Below are 21,240 nucleotides of genomic sequence, written 5' to 3' on the forward strand. Positions count from 1 at the left end.
GGAGAAGGGAGGAAGGTGGGGGGAGGAGGAGAGTTCTGAAGGTGGTATAATATTTTTTTTTCCTTCTTTTAGGTCTGTTAATAAACTTCTTTATATTCTTTCAAGTTTGGTGCCTGCTTTGCATTTCTCCTAATTCTTATCTCACAGAAGATAAACAGTAATGAGTATTTTAGACCAAACCACTACAAGCACTTAACTGTCAAACCACCTTTACAGTTGAACTATCAGCAACTTTCTGCAGAAATTAAATTTTTCTGTAATTAACCACAAAATAAAATTAATTTTAAAGTTGTTACATGCTTCCTTCTCCCACAGTCTGTAACTCCTCACTTCGGGTTTACTTGATATGCTTGGTGTTTTGGGTTTTTTTCCTTTAGCAGAATTTTCATTTTTATTGACACAGAGTAAATTGTGAGTAAATCCCATACAAGTATAGGTGATCGAACTACTGATTTGAGCAGCAGAGGTTTTATTAGCATTGCTGAGAGAACTGAAAGCAGATTAAGTTTACAGTCCTGCTCTGGCTGGGAAATCAATTGAGGAAAAAGACTACTCTGACAATTAGGTATACTAGACATAAATCGAACATTAATGAAAAACCCTACAATGCTGTCTATTTTATAGAGTTTCATTTCAGCTAGCTGTCAAAAAAAAGCAGCCTTCTGAAATAACAAAAGAGAAGTTTTGTTACAGAGCCAAGAGTGTCAAACAAAGAGGGACAGAGGCATTTGCAGAGAAAGCATGAGAATTTTTTATGTAAATCTAATGTTTGTATCTGAGATTACAAAGAAAAGAGGCTCATCTACAGTCATCTACAGTCAGCACAAATGAGCACCAAGGAAATCCTAAAGTGTAAATATTAAACTGGTAAGAGGATTAATCAAATGCTATTGTATGATTCCAGGTATTATTACAGGTGTCAATCATAGCCAAATAGGTGAAAGATTTTAATTAAACTTTATTCTTTATTTAAAAAAAAGATTAAAACATCTCTTTGTCTGGCACTCTCACGCTTCATCCCCATGCTGTCTTCCGCATAACAAAGAATTCAGATCCCACGGGACCTTAAGAGTCACCTACAAAAGGTTGGGTTGAGCAATATCGCCTTAGATGGTTTCTTCATTTTGGAGATTCACTCGCACTACTACATATTTTGCAAGAACTCTTAATAGGTGCTCAGTCATAAAACGGCAGGAATGTCGATTTGGAAAGACAAACCCAAGTCTATATGTTCCTATCATTTGGCAGGAAGAAGGAGACTTTCTTGCACTACAGTCTGTCATATAACAAAGTATCATAAGCAGTCCTTGAAACCTAACATGTATTGAAGCTTTATTCAGTCTTTCAAAGTGACAAAAACTGCTACATTGCAGTCACTTATGCTTCTTATGCTATAAGAAACAGAAATCCATTTAATTTCTTTTGAACATTAGAATGATTTATTACAATATTCTTCACGTCAGTTACACTCAAGGAAGAAAATGAAAAGATTCCATCACTTCTGGTAAAAACCACAGAAAATAGTCATTCTACAACAAATTCAACCTTTTGAAAGTAAACTCTAGAGGTGCAAGCCCAAAACTATGTGTAGCATGTAAGCATACCTGCAGCTTCAAAACCCACATATAATTATAAAGCAAACAAACAAAACGAATCAAGAAAAGCAAGCAACCAGTCAAAAATACTCGAAAAAATACCACTCGACAGACAAAATTTTGTTGAAAATTAAGACCTTTAAAATAGCCTTGACTTCAACAATTAAATAGTAATTATTAAAAATTTACCTATAGCATTCACTCTTTGCATTTCAAGCAACAATTACACTTTCCCCCTGTACCTCTATCATTTCAGATGTATAATCACCAATTTACAATTGTCAAAATTGCCCAAGAATGCATGTATATGTGCATATATGTCATTTACCTGTAGCACCATGACAAAATAAATTCTGCATCTATTTATTTACTATAAATCCCTGTAACTGAAATAAGGTGTCAAATACACCTTATTTTTCACTACTTCTCAATGAGTACTGAAAAACCTGCTCTTTCAGTATCAAGGACCATCACGTTAGAATCCACTGTGGAATGCGCTGTCATTCATGTATAAAAGATGTGAATTTTTTTCTCTTTTTCCATTCCCTCATAACAAGTGGTACACACACACTAGCAAGAACATTTTCAGCTAGTACTAAAGTTAACAGATGAGAAAAGAACCCCACAAACAAAAAAAACCACAAACAAAAAACTGAACCACAAAGAAGGTCTGATACAATTTTAAGTCTGGCTCAGAGCTCATGTGATTGAATTTTATTTTACAGAAAGATACAACACTGAGATAAAGACCAGTAATCTTGTGATGAAGCAAAATTTAGATCATGTGCTTATATACTTAAATTGAAACAGGTAATAGAGGAAGAAACAAATATCAGCTGTATGAAATGAGCTACAAAAAAGACAAATTCTAGATGTTAAGATAACTGACAATAACATCATTATATTATCCAGTAATATTGTAATATCCAGTAATATTCTAATTTATACGCAGTTCATCCTTAAAAAAAGAGGGGCAACAATGTGCATACAAATTCTTTATAGAAATACCAGCATGTACAGTCTGTTACCTCTGATGACTCTTGCACCCTCTACTGTATGTGCTCTCTGGATGTTACTGCCTGAACAGAATTACATTAAAAACAAGGTGGTTTCAATAATACCCGCCGGTATTAAAGACAACTTGGCAAGCATATACCACTAAAGCATTATGTGTACTTCATCATACTACTTTTTTATATAATTACAAAACTACTCACAAGGATATCAGGAAGAAGCTTTTCTTTGCTTAGCAATAAGAGCCAGATACTCACAAAGAAGGGTCTTGGACCAGATCTTTAAGGTTTATCCCACTACGATCCTCGGCAAGGTTCCTGAAGCAACTGTCACTCACTAAAAAAAATAGAAATAAAATTAAAACAAAACAAAATAAAACAAACAAACTAAAATAGGAAAAAAAAGAGGTGGAAATTTAAGAACAGAACACAGTTCTTCTGATTACCTAAAAATGATTTTTGGCATTGGGTAGAATTTGAACATCCATATATAAAGTCTGATTTTCATTGAGGTTCCACCTAATTCAAAGATCAGTCAACTCAGTGGAAAGTGATAAACACTGTATCACAGCTTATGCAGAAATAAACTGCATAAATTTCAGGTGGTGTTCTCACTACTTGTCTTCCTGGGGGCACAGGAAGTCTCATACACCAACAGTGGATGCGCAGGTATACACTTATCCATACACTTAACAGGAGAGTCTCTAATCATGCACTGATCAATATACTTTACTTAATCAGAAACAGTGAGAGCTGCTATGTATTTAAGTTCATAGTTATCCATGAGTTAGCAAAAATGTTCAATACGAGCAATAACCAAAACAAGCAATTAAGAGCAAAAATTTATTCAAGCAACTTATAAATAACTTATAAAGTGCACGTAAAGCAGCTAGTTACTTTAATAACTGAAATTAGAGTAAATGTCACAAAAGTTTAAAAGAATATTAGCATGCTTTCATTTTCTTCACTACTTAAAAATAAAAAAAAAAAAAGAGAAGAGACCTAAACCTCAAACTCCAATTTGTTCTCCTGGCTAAGTCTCTCAGCACATGTACCCCAATCCTGTAAGCCATCTAATTTCTCTTAATTAATACCACAGTCAATTTGAGAGGTGGAAAAAAGTAGTGGCACAAATACTTTTAGAGTAACACAGTATCAGTTTAAAGGAATTAGTTATTTCAAGCATTTGAATTCAAGTTATTTCAAGACTGCAGCAAACTTTCTGAAGAACACAAAGGCTGTAATATGGAAAAATCAGTGTAAGGATCAATTTGCCTTAACGGGCAAGGTAATCTGTGAGACAGAAAGTTTATGACGAAATGCATTACTGCTCATCTTTCAACACAGAATACAGCCTCAAATTTGGTGAAAGGGGACATGAATAAAATCATCTACAAAAGCAAGTGTTCCTACTTCTTTCTCTCTAAATGCAAAATACTCTCTTTAATTTACATATCTAAGTATTCATGTGCATCACCAGCATCAAGAAAATGCAAATCATTCCCAAAATATATTGTTTTCACAGATTACAACACACACAGTGACAGACCTACCTAACATACTACAAAACTGCAAAATGTTTCTACTAGTACCTCTCATTGCCAATGCATCTCACAAGTGTGAAACCTGTTAAGTCTGGTGGGAAGGACAAGTATTGGAAGAAAGCATCCCAGAAGAGGCTGGCATAGCTGATGGAACAGGTACTGGCCCTGGCCCTCAGACAAAGCCTGACAGTTTACGACTGTAAGAGAGGTATTTGTCAAGTGTTGGAAACATTCACCTCAACAGTGAAATAACCAACTGATATCCTAAGCTTCTCTTACTCAGTGCCTCTGAAAACAGTACGTACCAATTGCTCACCGCACACAAACCGTGAAAGCCATCAGTCTTTCATAAGGGGTCTTTTGTCTGTGAGGTACTTGTCTCAGATCTTCAGTTTAAACAACAGCCACTTGTGCTAACGAAGCCCAGACTCTCAGCTTGTTCCTCCCATGACAACTTAATAATTGTCTCTATAACAAACTGAAAGTTACCTGTACAGAGTTCAAAAGCACTGCTCCCATTGCTAGGGAAGCTCTCACTGAGCAGCTTGAGCCATCAGGAATTTTTCATTTCCCTCCCCATCTATTACACTGAACCCAAGACCCTTGAGTGGATGTCTTAACTCTTGAGTTAAAGGAGTAACTCCAAGATCAGCAGACTCACAAACAATCTCCATGCTAGATTTTATAGGAGGAAAAAATTCCCACCTACATTGATATTTGATAGTTTGTATTTGCTTCTTGTCAAGTTTGGCAACAAAACAGCAAACAGAACATTTTACCTAGTCTTGTCATAAAGCCTACACTACCAATGTATCAACATATCTCCATGCTAACACAATACATCATGAATAAAAATTATGCTCGACACTGTTCACTACTGACAAATCAAACATTTTTTAAGCATTAAATATTTAATCAAAACATGCTGCATTTCTTCTAGTGTCTCCTCCAATCTCCTCATGGAAAGCAATCACAGTGATAATTGAGGAAACTAGTGTCATTATCTCAAAACTTTTTTAAGGGGAAATGGAAATGACAACATAAAATTATCTTATCAGTAAAAATGGCCATTATTTATCTGTAACTCAAGATGTTTAAAACACAAAATGTGTTTCAAATAAATGTTTAAAATGAATGCCTAGATTTGCCAGAGACAGTCTTTGTTTTACTTGTCTCAACAAAAAGCCAGTATTATAATACTCTTTTTATGAATGAATTTTAAAACTGCAAACCTTCCCTCTACTTAGCAGACCTAGGCAATAAAAGCATTCGCTAAAAAGACTAACTCAACATCAAATATCTACAAACTTTGAAAAATGTATCAACCTGGTCTCCCTGGTTTTCTTCTTTGATTGTAGGAGAGTTAGAACAATGTAAGGCTGGAAACTGGTAAGCAAGTCTCTTCTTAGGGTACTAGCCAGATTTAGAAAACACAGATGCTTCAGATAAATTTTAAAAACTCCAAATCTGGTTTTAACAGTCAAGAATTCCAATAGTTTAATTAATACTAACATTTGACTATAACTGTCAATAAAATGACTAGCATGCATAGCAACAGGAGAGTTTCCAGTGAGAGGAAATGTTTCACTGGAATAGGCTTGAAGAAGCACTTGATCTGCATACAAGCACAGTCATGCCTCTTCACATCCTTGCAAATTCTCACCATAAATAAATAAAACAAATGTTCAGCAATAAATGCAAGGTGGAAGCAATCAAGCAGAGCAGCTACTCTATTTCTCACAGCTTAGAAAACTCTAAATTAACACTGCACATATTTAAAAAAACCCATATACCCTGATCAAAATGCAAGCTATTTATTTTAAACGGGAGAGTGAAACTGTGATGGTTTCTGTGATGACAGAAATATCAGGGCAATCAATGGTGCTTTAAGGTTTGAGAGAAGAAAACATAGAAGAAAACTTTGCATCACAGCTACAAATTGTACTACAGACACAGTTAGGCCATGCCTAACTTTTGAAGCACAACCAAGGGATACTTTTGCATAGAACATCTATATGAACACAGTCCCCATACAGGATTTTACTGTCTTGCTTCAAAATGAATTTTTTATTTTTTAACCCTCCAAAACTTTGTAAAAGCTAGTATTTTAATCATTGTTGAGTGGATGGTTTCTGGAGAGATAGAGAACTGTTAGCTGTTCCTGTCTACATATACATCAAGTGGCTGAGCCTCTGATCTGCATTACACCCCCCACAGGTACTTCCTTAGAGACATGGCAAATGACAACAAAAATAGCTCCCTAAAGTACATTTGCTCCATGGAATATTGCACATATAATGACAATCTGTAAGGTGCCAGAAATGTTGTTAATACATCAAATATTGGCACAAATATCACAGGCATCGACTGAACAAAACACATAGTCTGAAAAACATCACAGTAAGGCAAAATCCCTAAACATGCATTGAACAGTTTGACTTCCAAGTGAGCGGTTACATGTATGAAAGCAAACAGGATTTAGCAATAGCTCCAATTTTCCCAACATTCATCCTACTTCCAGCTCCTGGTTTCTATTACTGATGTTCTGTTTCTGACCCCTGTCTAGTCTTGTAACTAGGAAGTAACAGAGATGGGAAGCTAATAAAGGAATATAGTTGTCACCTGTCAATTGCACAGCATACAAAATTCCCGATGGAAAGGTTAAAATCAGCATTCACACTCTAATGTGCAAACATCCAATTTACAACAGTTGTGAAGCCTTCCCACTCGGCATTTGTGAACTTCTAAATTTGTTCATGTGATTTTTTTTTCCTTTGCCTTCTTTAGCAGAGTTTTAAATGAGACCATATACTGAAGAGAAACAGATTATTAGCCTGTTGATTCCCAAAATGAGAGGTTCTTTAACTATGAAGACAAACTAATATTTTCTTCAAGCAGAGGCAGGTCATAATCTGTTGTGAAATGTATCCTTTTTAAAATTTCATTTTTTAAATGTCTGACAATTTGAAAACCATGTAGCTCATTAAAAATGTCACTTAATCTCTTACCCCACACAGAGAGTATACCCAGTAAAGAAGAGCCCTCTTTAGATCAAATCACTTCCAAATCTACAGCTGATAACAGTCATTTTCATACTTCTATGATTTAGAAAAAATGCAATAACTGCCCTCAAAAAATGAACAAATATCTACAGTTTAGTAAAGTAAATTTACAGTTAAGTTTACCTCCTCCATATCTAAATATGCGATTCCAGAAAACTACTTTTACCTGCCAGATTTTTCTCTTGGTTCCCAGAATTCAGAACTGCTTTTAGATTAGTTGTGACTACCTGTTTATAAAAATCATCTTGACAACAAAAATGCTACACTCATGAAGGCAGTCACTGATGCACTATTAGTTTGAAAATAAATGGACTACTACAACATTGAACAGTATGCACTGAAGTATAAGATATCAATTTCTCGCATTTTTGTCTTTTAGAGATAACATCTCCTAAGTTCAGTTCTTTTTCTAAGGACCTCTTCATCTGCCCACAGTATTTTTGACAAGACTTTACCTTACCCCTCTTTTTACAGGATCATTTATGTAAGTAGGTTTTATAACAGGTTCATTCAGCAGCTAATAAATATAAAAAATATTTAGTACACTTGGGATGTTCTGAAAAGTACTGGTCTAGCACACTGTTGTATTCCAGTCTGGTTTTGCTTGCAACAAGCATTATTCTGAAGTCTCATTCCAGATTCAGGTGGTTCTGTTCCATGTACTGCATGCAAACATTTCAGGATTCAAGTATTTTGCTTTTATGGGCCCAAGCTTATACACAATGCAGAAAGCACCTTCTTTACATATTATACATATTATGGACTTCAAGAAATAATGAACTTTGCTAGGGAAGCCTAGGGTCTTAGGGTTTAGGATATACGAAGGTAACAGAATTTTTTCTCAGACCTCAAAACATCTCTCTTTAAAAGCCTGTTCTCCTGCAAACACAGAATTCCTGTCCTACACATGTCCTATACATGTCCTATAAGGCATACTTTACAGACAGCAAAGGAAGGAGAAAACACCAGAAGATTGATTCTCTTAATATTAAAATGATTTTAAGGTATTTTATGGCTTCCATGGACAGTAACACCAGAGATAAATAATGCTGCCTTTTTTCTCTGCTACTGTCACATTTTTCAAGTGATTACATGTCAACCAGAAAACATACATAAAACAGATGGCACATTACAGAAATTTTGTAGCACCTTCTCCAGATCTATCAAAGAAGACAGCAAATTAATTTTAAGAGCAGCGCTTATACTATTTGCATATCTGCACACAAATCTCTGACGTATTTGCAGAATAAAAAGAATTACGAGTCTGCATGCAAACTGCCAAGAAAATATGTTGTCTGTGAGTAGCAGACATAAGGCAGGCTGGTTTCCTAAGAACTTGTGATCTAAATGCCATTTGCTATCACCATATAAATCCAGATTCCCTTTAGTACCCGCACAAGAAAGAGAGCTAAAGCTAATACAAAACCATGCATGTGAAAACACCAGTCGACAACAACCTGCGCTCTCCTCAGTGGGGGTAATAATCTGAGTCTCCTCTTTGCCTGGCTGCTCATGTACACTTAATTTTGAGATAATTTTAGAATTTTCTTCTTGTTACATTGTGTTTACTTTTCTATTACCCTGTTATCACATTTTTCATACACAGGTTAAACAGGTTTAAGAAGGGGAACCTGACAGACAAATGGACAGACTGAAGGATGGCACTGCCTTTTGGTCATATAAACATTGCTCTCCCATGGCAAATAATCTAAATACCATTTTCAAAATTTCAAGACATTAATGCACATCAACTTTCAAGTTTCCTTCCCTTTTTGATTTCCCTTTTGAACTTCATTTGCTAAAAATCGACGTAAGAGAATGAAATCATAAAACGGCAACACTTTTAGTTTTAACCCACAACCATTTAACAACAAAAATAGTTGCAACACCTTAGCATACTTAATAGATTGTGGAATATCTGCCCAAACATGCCACAGTAGTAACAATTTTAAAAATTAAGTTAGAGCATGGTGGCATTTACAGCACACAAATAAAAAGCACTCAAAAATTTGCCTGGATGTGAGCAGGGTCAGGCAACAGGTAACATGCCGTCCACTCCACAGGTTCACATATTCTAGCCTGAGAGCTGTGCAAAAAATGGCAACACAACACCTTAATTAAAAGGAGTATTAAAAGAGCAAAAGTAGCTACGTGAAGAAAAAAGTGTCTCTTTTATATAGATTATATTTTAACAAATACAGATTATTGTGCTGGTGAAAATAAGATGTACAGGACACACAGTATCAGAGATGGCTAATGCTTTTCATATAAGTCCAGATTCAATTTTTTTTTTCTTTACCCATGAGAACAACAAATTGCACTCCAAAAATAAGCAGGGCATTTCTAAGACAGTGTTGTATCCTTTCAACTTACATAATTCTTTATTTTCTACTGCCAGAGAAAGTACCATGAACAGCAACAGCTCTGGAAAAGTGAAAGTAGCTGAGAAGGTCCTGATCACATCACTGTTTGAGCTCATTTTCTTCTCATCCTTGAAAAGCACGTCATTGGAAATATAAAGGCTGAGGTGCCACAATTTAGAAGACTTTATGTAATGTATCCACCAGTGGGAATTTTTATTGTAAGATGCAATGTTAAAAATCGCATACAAACCCAAAAGCTGCTTCTGCAAACTATCAGGTAAAGCCTTCCAATCAAAGAAAGCACACCATTGAGATAAACCCATCTGAAATACAAGAATAAACCAGTATCTTTAATTAATTAATATAATTAATTTTCATTGGGTACTCAGAGCTAGTCATAGTATCAAGACTAATTGTAGTTTAAATTCATATAGTCTAATTAACTCCTGAGTATAAGCTCTTAGCAGACAAGAGCAAGAACACACTTATTTTATTCCAGTTATTTTGATTCACCAATATCCCATAAGTAGCCTCTTTCTCATCCACCCAGCAAGAGCTGCCTTCTGCTTCTCTACCACATCAGAAAACACCAGTGCAATGTATTTGTTCCTATTTTCTCTGACAATGTAAAGGTTAACACAGCAAACAAACTATCAGCTTCATAGGTTTTGAACACAAAACTGCAGTGATTACTTTGACTCCCTGCATACACCTGTCCTGCACATCTGATGAATGTTCCGGGACAAAAGCACAGAGAAAGTCTAAGCATATTTTTTCAAGATAGTATAATTTAACATCCACCTTTATGAACATCCCATAGCAAGCTTTTCACCCCGGGCTTTACTGGATGTCAGAGCAGAGCAAATCTTCTCCCCCTTTCCCTTCAGAAAAAGTGTTATGAAGTGCCAGAATGGTATCATCACAGATTGACAAAGAAGTACTCTTATAAAAAAGGAGCTAAGCTACCGGAACAACAGAAGTGAAAGGCTCAGGTGACCTACTGAAAAACAGGGTGATCATAAACCAGAAATACAAGTTAGACATTTGAATATATAATTTTTCTTTTTCTAGAAAACAGAGAAGCACTAATGTCACTTGTAAACCAGATGTAAAGGAGAGCTGTTGTAATGATAAAGAAAACTAAGACATTGCAGGGGAAGTGAAAAGAACTTTCTGGATTAGCTTAGCAAAAAAAAAACAACCATTAGATGGTAGGTGCTGGTGTGTTTATGTAAATACAACAGCAAAACAAATATCAGAGAGAGAAAAGATAAAGAATAGTGTTGCAGAAGAAAAATAACTGTGAGGAAATCGTAAGAAACAGCAGAAATTTTTGAAGAGTAAGAGAGGTGAGCCTTTACAAATAATCCTTCTATAAGAACAGTGAGGGCAAGGAAAGCAAACAGATTTAAGGACAGATTAAATGACACAGAAATTGTTTTTGAAGATCTGAAGCCTTCTGTACCACAGTAGCTAATGTTGTAAAATTTATGTTAGAGTTTCTCTGAAGGCTATGAACTTCTAAATCCCCCCAGGGTTTCTCCCATTTTCTAACAGCAATTAAATGAGTCATTTTTTTCTGTGTATCCATTAGTCTAGTGGGTTATGCCTCTCTCAAATGATTTATCATTTAAATTTTACAATACTTGTGCGGCCTTAGGCTACAAATTCTGCACTGGGATTTAATCTCTAACAAGCTTGAGTATCAACTACATCCCACTGTCACTGTGATCACTGTAGTGATCAGGCAAACTTCAGAAGAAAAATATCAATAAGATAGGAGATGCAGCATTAGCAATATTTCTAATTGTTTGTAACCAGTAAAAAAATTAAGTTCCTTGATGCTACAAATACTAAGCACTTGATGGATTTTTTTTCTTTGGGCTCTTGTTATTGGAGATAAATTAGTTCATGTTTTGTTTGGATTTTTTTCCCCAACGTGTATTTCCAGTAAGAAGTTTGTGTTGTTCCTCCTTTCACTATAAAACCATAAAAAATTCCAGGATGGGAAGGAAAAATATAGAAGACAAGCACATCCAAGAGAGGGGAAGAGAAGACTTAACAACAACTAAAAGCTAAGTACATTTGAAGAGTAATATCTCATTTTAGACTTCTCTGAAATTTTTAGTTCTATCACAGGTTAGAACAGCTGTACTTAGAGCAGATGTCAAGAACCATTCCTCTAATCTTTATAAGGAGGTCTTGATTTTCAGCTTTTCTGATTTCTTCAGAGGATGTCTGAGTTTTTTCAATACCTCAAAAAAGACAAAATTCTTATCTCTAAACTTAGTTTTCTTGTATGTTATTTAGTTCAGAAAGAGAATGTGTTTAGTTTCTTAGCTAACAACACTTGAAACAATTTACAGCATCTTATATAGGCCCATTTTAACATCTTAAATGAATCCTTGGTTGCAGTGTACACTAATCAAGTCTACAATCAACCTCAGCTAGATGCACTTTTAAATATGATAAAGTATGCCTATGCAAGATGCTAACACATTTTGCATATTATCTGCCAGCGTGATCAAGAACCCCAAGAATCACATGAAAAACTATACTCCATTTTCCTAATGATATATTCTATCTATAAACACTGAATTTCTTATGTAAACAACTCCAGAGACCACTCCATTATTAGGAACCTGTGATCACAGGCTTGCATCATTCAGTAATGACAGGATTGTGGCTTGGAACAACACCCCTCTTTGCATTGCTCCATTGCTGCACAGATAAATGCATACAGACCTGCTGATAAGTAGATAATCCTCCAGGACCAACCCACAGATCCCAGGGCCTCAGTGTCCTGTCTTCCTTCTGCTCATGTCTCATACAGTCCCAGACACCGGAAATCATCCTTAAAGAAACTGAGGTATTTTCTGCACTGTTCAACATAGCCGCCTAAACGCTGTTAAAAGAAACCACCTCAAAAACACATAGTAGAAAAGGGCAGGAAAAAACAGAAGGTACTTTGTACTTCTTGAGACACATATTGTGTAATGTCCATGTCACACCACAGCTGGCAGTGTTCACTCCCAGCCCAGAGAGCCAGTTGTGTCCTGGGCTGCATCCAGAGCAGCGTGGGCAGCAGGGAGAGGGAGGGGATTCTGCCCCTCTGCTCTGCTCTGGTGAGACCCCACCTGCAGTGCTGCATCCAGCTCTGGAGTCCTCAACACAGCAAGGAGTTAGATCTGCTGGAATGAGTGCAGGGGAAGGCCACCAAGTTGATTAGAGGGCTGGAGCACCTATGCTGTGAAGACAGGCTAAGAGAGCTGGGGTGTTCAGCCTGCACAACAGAAGGTTCTGAGAAGGTAACCTTATAGAACCTTCTAGTACCTAAAGAGGGCTACAAGAGAGCTGGAGAGGGACCTTTTACAAGGGCATGTAGTGATAGGCCAAGGAGTGGCTTTAAAATGAAAGTAGGTTTAGATGGGATAATAGAAAGAAATTCTTTACTGTGAGGGTGGTGAGGCACTGGAACAGGTTGTCCAGGGAAGTTGTGGATGCCCCATCCCTGAAGTGCTCAAGTCCAGGTTGGATGGGGCTCTGAGCAGCCTGGTCTAGTGGAGGGTGTCCCTGGCCATGGCAGGGAGGTTGGAATGAGATGATCTTTAAGGTCCCTTCCAACTCAAACCGTTCTATAATTCTATGATTCTGCTAGTCATTGTATACACGGCTTGAGCAGAGGCTTTCCCTGAATCCAGACATACAACTATGCACTACAGGACTTCACGGAAGATTACAGGAAGGCACAAGGGAAACACTTAGACAAGGTATGGAGCTGAAGGAGATCCAGGATCAGATCACAAAGCCAGCTGTCTTACTGAGGATTTTGGGTTCATCTTCTGAGTTCAAGTAAAAGCAGCTAAAGGTCACCAACAGTACTGGACCAAGGGAGTGACACAAGCCAAGATCAACAGAAATTAGGAGAAAGCAGAACACAAAATGTATTAGTGAGCTAATAAAACTGCAGAAATCCCAGTGACAATCAAGTGCAACTCCAGATTGAATGGTGTTAAATCATTTGCAGCTATAAGATTTCAAACTGAAGGTGTAATCATAGCAAAATAATGCCAGTTAGCACATAAACGTAGCGTAGACAAACAACTCCAGTACAGGCAAGGACTTGAAGAAAAAGACATTATCTCTTTTATTTTCTAGGCAAAATTCGCATCTGGGCCTAGTCTGGTGTATCTGTCCCCTTTGGTTTGCTTGCTGAATGAATCACCTGAGACAGAAGAGTCTCCTGTAAGTAATTACACAATAACCATTTATTAGCACAGCTCTGTATGCAGAGCTCTGAACTGAGGCCCTACAAACATCATACTGAGGTATAAAAGGCATGATTTTATACTGTAATATTTAAATAAATCAGTATAATTTAATAATGTAAAATGAGAATATGAGTAAAAATAATTTTATAAAACTACTAATATATTTAGTATAAATAAATATTGTTTAGATGACAGTGTAACTGTTTAACTACTTTTCCCTAAATCTCATTATCAAGTAAATTACATCCATATGGTTACAATTTTCAATTCATTAAATGTGAATTCTTGACAGTTTATGGGAAAATTCTTCATGAAAGTGGAAAAAACCAGTATGATAAAAAGTGCTTGCAATAATCCTTAAAAATAGGACAGTTCCTTTTTGTCCAAATCATAAGTACTTCTTAAGGTATCTTTTTGTACTAGTACTCTTAAGCCTCCTTAAAACTAGTGGTAGTACAAAACAGACTGTTTCAAAAACACTTTACGGAGCGATTTTCAACTCTACCTAGAAAAAAAAAGCAACGAACACCCAATAGCAGAAGTGGTCAAAAAAAGCAAAGTGCATAAATCCTACTCATTGTTTAAAAAGCAACTACCACCGTATTGTTTTCTTTTTGCAATCAACTTCCCATTATCAGAAGTAAAATAATACCTCAAGTAATGGAGGGAAAAATCCCTGCAGACAGTTATTACTGAGCATGCACAACACATCAATCGACACAGCCTGTTCTCTTCACTGGGTTCAACCCAGGCTATCTCACACTGCTTCTGGTAGGTCTTATTTGCCCAGATGCAGCATTTGATTGGCAAAAGCTCGGTTTCAACTGAAGAGCCTGGCTAAATCTAGACCATAAGGCAGAGACATCACATTAGCACCACCAGTGCCAGCTTGGATACAGCAGGACTAGCAGTGAGGCACATACATTAAATACCGATCAACATTCACTGACTCTGTACACGCTAATAAGCCACTATAGAAGCTTAGGTCAGGAAACACCAAGACAGATACACCTAAGCTATCTTTACATGGTGCCAACTCAGCCATGACAGGGTTTACTAGCTCAGATTTGCAGTGAAGTAATGGCATCTAAAGAACCTTTAAGCTCCTGGAAGAAATAGTCACATTCACACAAAGCTGAACTAGTCATGCTGTTTCAGATTTTTGCTGGCTTCCCAGGGCTCCGCAATTACCACAAGCAGTGGGAAACTGTTTCTACACAATGATTTGGAAATGTACCACAGGTCTTTCCAGAACACTGAGCTGCCATCCACGAAAAACTGCTGATATCAAATCCTACACAGGAAAGTGCAGATTCTAAAAAACAGGATTTTCAATACTGTTTACATTTTGTTCACTGCTGTCTCTACTGGTAGCAGTGGTGAAGATCTCAGTGGGACAAGTTCCACTCAGATGTCACGGGAGGAGAGGATATCTCACCAGAAAGCCTGTAGTTCATGAAGCAACTCTAAAAGAAACATAGATTTATCCCTTACTCCCAATCTCTAAAACCTTTCCTTTTCTTTGAGTTCAACTTTTTTTCCAATGTTTTGTTCATTTTAACATTATGCTTATAAACTGAGCCTGTTTTAACAGCTCCGGAGCTGACCACTTTTCAGTGAACTGGCTCAAAGAACTGACGTCATCAATCCTTCATCTCTGGGTTCATTTTTTTCCACATATATGCTCCTAATGCTTATGAATAAACTTTGAAAATGGGAACCAAAGCCTCTTGTCATTTCTTCCAGCTGGGAGGATCCTGGAAAAGCTGTAAATGGTTGAAACTGAGCCAATTATCTCAGTGAGCTGTGAAAAACCTGAAAATCAGTTTAAATGCTAAGTGTTTTCATCACTCACTCATTCAAATAATTATTAAAATTACAATCTCAAATGATTCCAGAGTACTACAAGTCATGCTACATATACCACTTGAAACATATGCTCCACCAAACCTGAAATACAGAAAATAAAAATAGGGAGACTAAAAATAGTCTAAGAAATTATAACAGGAGTAAGCTTTATATTAGTGTACCTTTGTTTATGTTCACTTACAGAGTTGCAACATTCAAGACTACAAAGTCTTGATTGCCGGTCCTTGATTTCAGGTCCTGATTACAGGGTGAAGTTTGCTGTTTATTTCCTTTCTGGAATCTTGCTATGCTTTTACAATCAGATATTTTAAATAATTCTATGTGGCAAATCATGAGTTGCATATAAAATATTTTTTTAGTTTAAAATATGCTTACTTTAGCACGTGTAAGGCAGTAGTAGAAGTGCCTTCTGGCCCTATGCAACCCTCATCTGAAATGAGGCCAGAGAACTGTAGCCCAATGTTTCCACCTGTGAACATTCCTTCAAGTGCTTAAGCACATTTGCTCCTATCATTCTATTTGTACTGGATTCTTTTTTGAGCTACTGTATTTTAGCCATGCTCACAATTGCATTCCTTATCAGTTAAAATGAAAGTAGAATTACTGATGCACTAGGTAGCCTAGATTATTTCTCCTGTTTGTCTTAGCTACCTAAACATAACTTTTGACATAATCTTGTTGCTGATTTACTTTATTTACCTCATCTTTCAGGGACTCACAGTCACTTCTATTCCTAAACACCTTTGCAACATACAAATGTTGTCATCTTACTGCTGTCCCTGTTTGTTTGATATGAATAAATACACCATCTTTTTCTTCTCCTGAACAGGCAAAAAATTATATATTCTGGAAATAATCTTGTTACACTGATATTTGACTCCTTATTCTTAACTTTTAGTTCCCTCTCTTTGCTGATTCCAAATCTTTAACTATATTTAACTCTAAGCCTACAGCAAGCAACAAAATGGGAGAAGTCTTTAAAGCCCATACAGCCTGTCATGTCTCATATGTTTGCTTATCCAGGCAGTGAATCCAGTCAATCAATCAGCTGTCAGGACCACACCAAACCATGCTGGCATTTGTAGGAGAATGACACCCCATATGAACACTCCATGTAAATTTCTTGTAGCTCAAAAGAAACCCAGCAGTTGCCACATTTGTAACATTGCAACGAGGAGCACCCTGCCAAGGGTTCTCCCTCACTAGTCTCTGCCCTATGCACCCAGCCAAGGCAGCAGTCCTGGAAAGGACACAAGCAGAGCAGCAGAACAATACTGAGAGGTTCCTGTTGACAGAGCCCACAGGAACAGTATTCCCGGGCAATCACAGACCCCTCCTGCCTGACTCCCTGCATTTGGTGCCTCTGCCTGCTGGCACACTACAGCACTTGGCATTACAGGCTCAGATCCAGTCTCAGGCTGTGAATATGTGTGGCTGTGTCAGTTAGGAAGGCTAAGCAGGTTATGATCCATTGTCTGCCACTGTTAACAGCCCTATCAAGAATAATGTTCTTGTGGGTGTTCTGAAACTCCAAGTCATAAATGCATACTGGTTTTCCTTATTTGTGCTGAGTTCTTACTTGATCAACAATGAGGGAAAGGATGACTAGAATTATAGGATTATCATCATTTTTTACTGCACCATCAGTAATTGTCATGGTTCACAAATGGTCAGCAAAAATAGATACAAATGGTGTATGCCACTGAAAAGTTTGGTGTCATTTTCTATCATTATATAATTACATTTGTCCTTACTGAAACCTTTGAACTGTTATGTTTTAAACCAGCCATTTGAAGATTATAAAAATAGAAATGGACATCAGGGTAATTTAACTGGGAAAGAAGAAAACACTACCAAATGTTTTTTCTTTTTTTTTACTGTATTCTGAGATCTGCAATATTATTAAATTCCCTCTTAAATGGGCTGTTGACTGAATGGGAGACCAAATGGATAGCACAATTTCCTAGTTTATCCTGCAATTCTTCTTAAAATCAGTAGTCATTAAAAAAAATTTAAAAGGTCTTACAATTTATAGGTATGCATGACATCCATGTTTGCCATGCAGTTCTCATGAATTCCACTAATGACTTCTGTGTATATGCACAAGTATAATAAGAAATCGTAACAGATATTGAAAATGTTCCTAAGTACCTGAAAAAAAAAATCTAAATGTCTTAGTGGAAACATAATCACTATTGAACAACCAAAGCCCACATTTGCAACATCACCAGTTCATTGAGAAAGGCCATTTTGCTCCTCCAAAGAACTGTTCCACCAACATGGAGCAGGTAAGCAACTAAACTTTAAGTGTCAACATTTATAATTTACAGCCATGAATAAGGCTTTCAAGATTGCTATGACAGAAAAAAACTGCCAGACATATATACTAAACATATTTTTTTTAATTCTTCAGTAATAATGCCTGCTTTTGCCTATAAAAATTACTTAAACGCTGTCCATCCACTTCTCTGTGCCAAATTCCCTTTTCCCCTCCTCGCGTTTCCTTCCTAATACTTTTTTTTAACCTGATGACCAACTTCAAGTGGATTTTACAAAATTAGAGCTGTCAAAGCTTGGAAATCATTACAGAAAATTAGAGACATGAAAGATAGTATGATAGAAAGCATGAGAAATCAATGGTTGGAGAGAGGAAAGGCAAATTAGTGCCCTTACAAAGATAGGGCTCTTATCTATTCTAGTCCATCCCCAGTCCAGCAGCAGTCAGTCATGCAACACGCACATAGTCTTGAATCACTGTAAACATAGGATCAGTCTGGAATTACTGTGTGACTTTGTGCTACTATTTTTCAGCTTGCTAGTGTATTTATAATTTAGTATTTAACTAATTCCAAATGAAGTAATACTTAGAACAATGCAAAACAATTACACCAACAGAAAACACTGAAAACCGAGAATTATTTCTAATATTCGACAACCCAAAACATGTTGGCGCAATTATGAACGTCAAAGTTGCTGTTCAACTTCTTAACATATACATATTCAGCAATGCATTAAAAAACTCAGTATCAAAATGAGTGTCATTCAAAGGGAAGTTAAAATGTATTATGGATAATGAGAAAAGTTCTAAATTGAGACACAAGCAGTGCTATTTTTGGAAGTGAACAGATGGCTACAGAAGAGCAGACCTAAAAATCAAGAACAATGTAGGGAGTCAGAGCAGGGGGGCTGGAATGAGGTATAACTGGAGAACTTGCTTTTCTTACTCTAGTGCACACTTTTTGACAAGCTGAAGATACTACAAATCTACAACAGAGAAGACATGAATTACATTTTTAGGTATTTTAATGACTTGCAGAGCAGTGTTGGCTATTTTGCTCCTTCTCTCTGTACATACAATCATTCATATGCAATCATTTAGAAAAATCTCATTACTTTGCAAAATTTCATATACTTTTCTGTGATGTCAGAAATACCAGGGAAACTAAAAATTGGGTCAAACATGTGGCTTATTTGCTTTAAAACATTTCTGTACAAATATCTGTATTACAAACTTCCAAAGAATTTGCTAAAGCCAAAACAGTGTATACAACCTTTTTTAAAGAATACTAAATTTTTATCCCACTGTCAAATCTGTAATTATAGTCATCTAAAATTTCTAAAAGCTATGACTATCAATTAAATGTGCAAATCCCCCTGTATCTCAATAATCTCATCTTACATTTCCAACTGAAAAAGGCAGCACTTCCTCCCAAATACGAGATGCCTCCATGCCTTAGAGTACAGGATATCTTTAATTTGGATTTAATTTAAAGTGGATTTAATTTAAAACTCCATTAATTCAAACTTATTTTTCCCAAGGAAAGGCAACAATCGTTGTTGTTATTTTGTGTTAGTTATTAGTGTAACCTTAAGAAGAATAATTTCTTTCTTCATATTTGTCAAATGGAAGCATAAAGTGTTTTAAGAGTTGTATTAGAATGATGAAAATTCTTACCAAAACCAGTAGGTCTTGGCTTCAGAGACAAGCTGGCTGGCTTATTTCTCCAGCCTTCTACAATCCTTCTGCATGGAAGTATGACTCTCTAACATACCAACCACTCATCCCAATTTTGTATCATCTGCAAACCTGCTGCAAACATCCAGATTATTAATGAAGATGTTAAACAGGGCTGGAGCTACTATTGACCCGTGGGGTACACTGCTACCACCAGCCTCCAATTAGACTTTGGGCCACTGATCACTATTCTCTGCACCCAGCCAATCAGCCAGTAAGTTCCATATATCAAGGACAGTAGTTTCTGTGTTTCCATTTTAACTTTGGGTGAGGACTATACAAATCTTCACATGTCATCTAAAAGGTCTTACTTTTTTTTTTTCTTTAAAAAAAAAAAAGGAACAGAAACAAGCAAGACAAAATTGCTGTTGCCAAAAGAGATGTAAGAAATTTATTCAAACAAATGTTCTTAGGTGACTAAATGGAAAACTGCTTCTGGCACGCAAGTCCAAAATCATTAATCCTAATCCATGATCAGTATATAATAAAACTAACCCAAAATCTGGAAAAAAAAACCAATCAAAGCTCTATGTAGGTGCTTGTGAAGCCTACTTAACTTTCTGAAAGATGTCTTCTGAAACCATTGACAATCTACAATGTGTTACATACCCATCGAGAAGAAGGATTTTCCCTTATGATTCTGAAGAAGTATTTAAAATTCACATGTAATGATACAAAAGCAGTGCATAAAGGGTTATACTAGCTCCCTGTTGACAATTATAAATCAAATAAAAAAGATTAATGACTTTATATGGTCACCTATACAAACATACTTTAGTCATATTTTAACTGGGTGGACATAAACCAGACCTCCTCCAAAAGCCAGCCAGACCATTGAAGAGGTGCTATGCCTGAGCTGAACTGACAGGTCTGCCAAGCTCAGTTCTAGAACTGAACTACCATGTTAACACTGACATCAGCTACCTAGGCTGAAGTATGGGCAAAGCAACTCAGGTGTGTCTACAAATAAAAACCTAAATATATCCATCACGAATATTCAGTATTAGAGTGACACTAATCAGATACCTGCTTCATCATTGTAAAGTAACAAAGTGTTATATTTTTCCCATCCACTTATTTTCTTATGCAACAAGGCATTTCTCTTTGTGTTGTAGAAACAAAAAATACGTTTATCTCAGCCTTGTGATTTCAGTGGCACATCCTTGGATGGAAAGAAAGTGGCTTGGAAGGAACCACCTCTACTTATTATGCATCTATGCATTTTCAGAGGTTTAAGGGTTTCACGACTATCAGCCTGTCTTCTTTGTTTTGATTTTAAGTACAGAACTGTAAAGAAAAAACCCAAAAGATTTACTTCCTCAGCATAGTTTCAGAATTACCATGGTCTTAACACTTCTTGATGCTTATGGTTAGCTGAAAAGCCAATACTCTACAGGACAAATAGTTAAAACGCTCTTATAGCAGGCATTGGCAGGCATTTCTGTGGGAGACAGCTGTGCGCAGCATCCCAGCTGATGCCCCTAAGCAGCAGGCAGCAGACAGCGGCT

General features: G+C 36.5%; 1 protein-coding gene across 29 annotated transcripts in view; it reads right to left on the minus strand.

Annotated features, from left to right (window-relative positions):
• Positions 1-21,240, minus strand: part of GPHN (gephyrin) — a 282,654-nt gene that overhangs the window by 196,199 nt on the left and 65,215 nt on the right. For all 29 annotated transcript variants that reach the window (XM_017742125.1, XM_017742128.1, XM_017742124.1 and 26 more), the window contains exon 2: positions 2,867-2,945. In XM_017742125.1, the coding sequence (XP_017597614.1) occupies positions 2,867-2,945 (79 nt within the window). The remainder of the gene's footprint in view (positions 1-2,866; positions 2,946-21,240) is intronic.

Source organism: Corvus brachyrhynchos, unplaced genomic scaffold (genome assembly GCF_000691975.1).
Source record: "Corvus brachyrhynchos isolate BGI_N302 unplaced genomic scaffold, ASM69197v1 scaffold115, whole genome shotgun sequence".
In the NCBI taxonomy this organism is placed as follows: Eukaryota; Metazoa; Chordata; class Aves; order Passeriformes; family Corvidae; genus Corvus; species Corvus brachyrhynchos.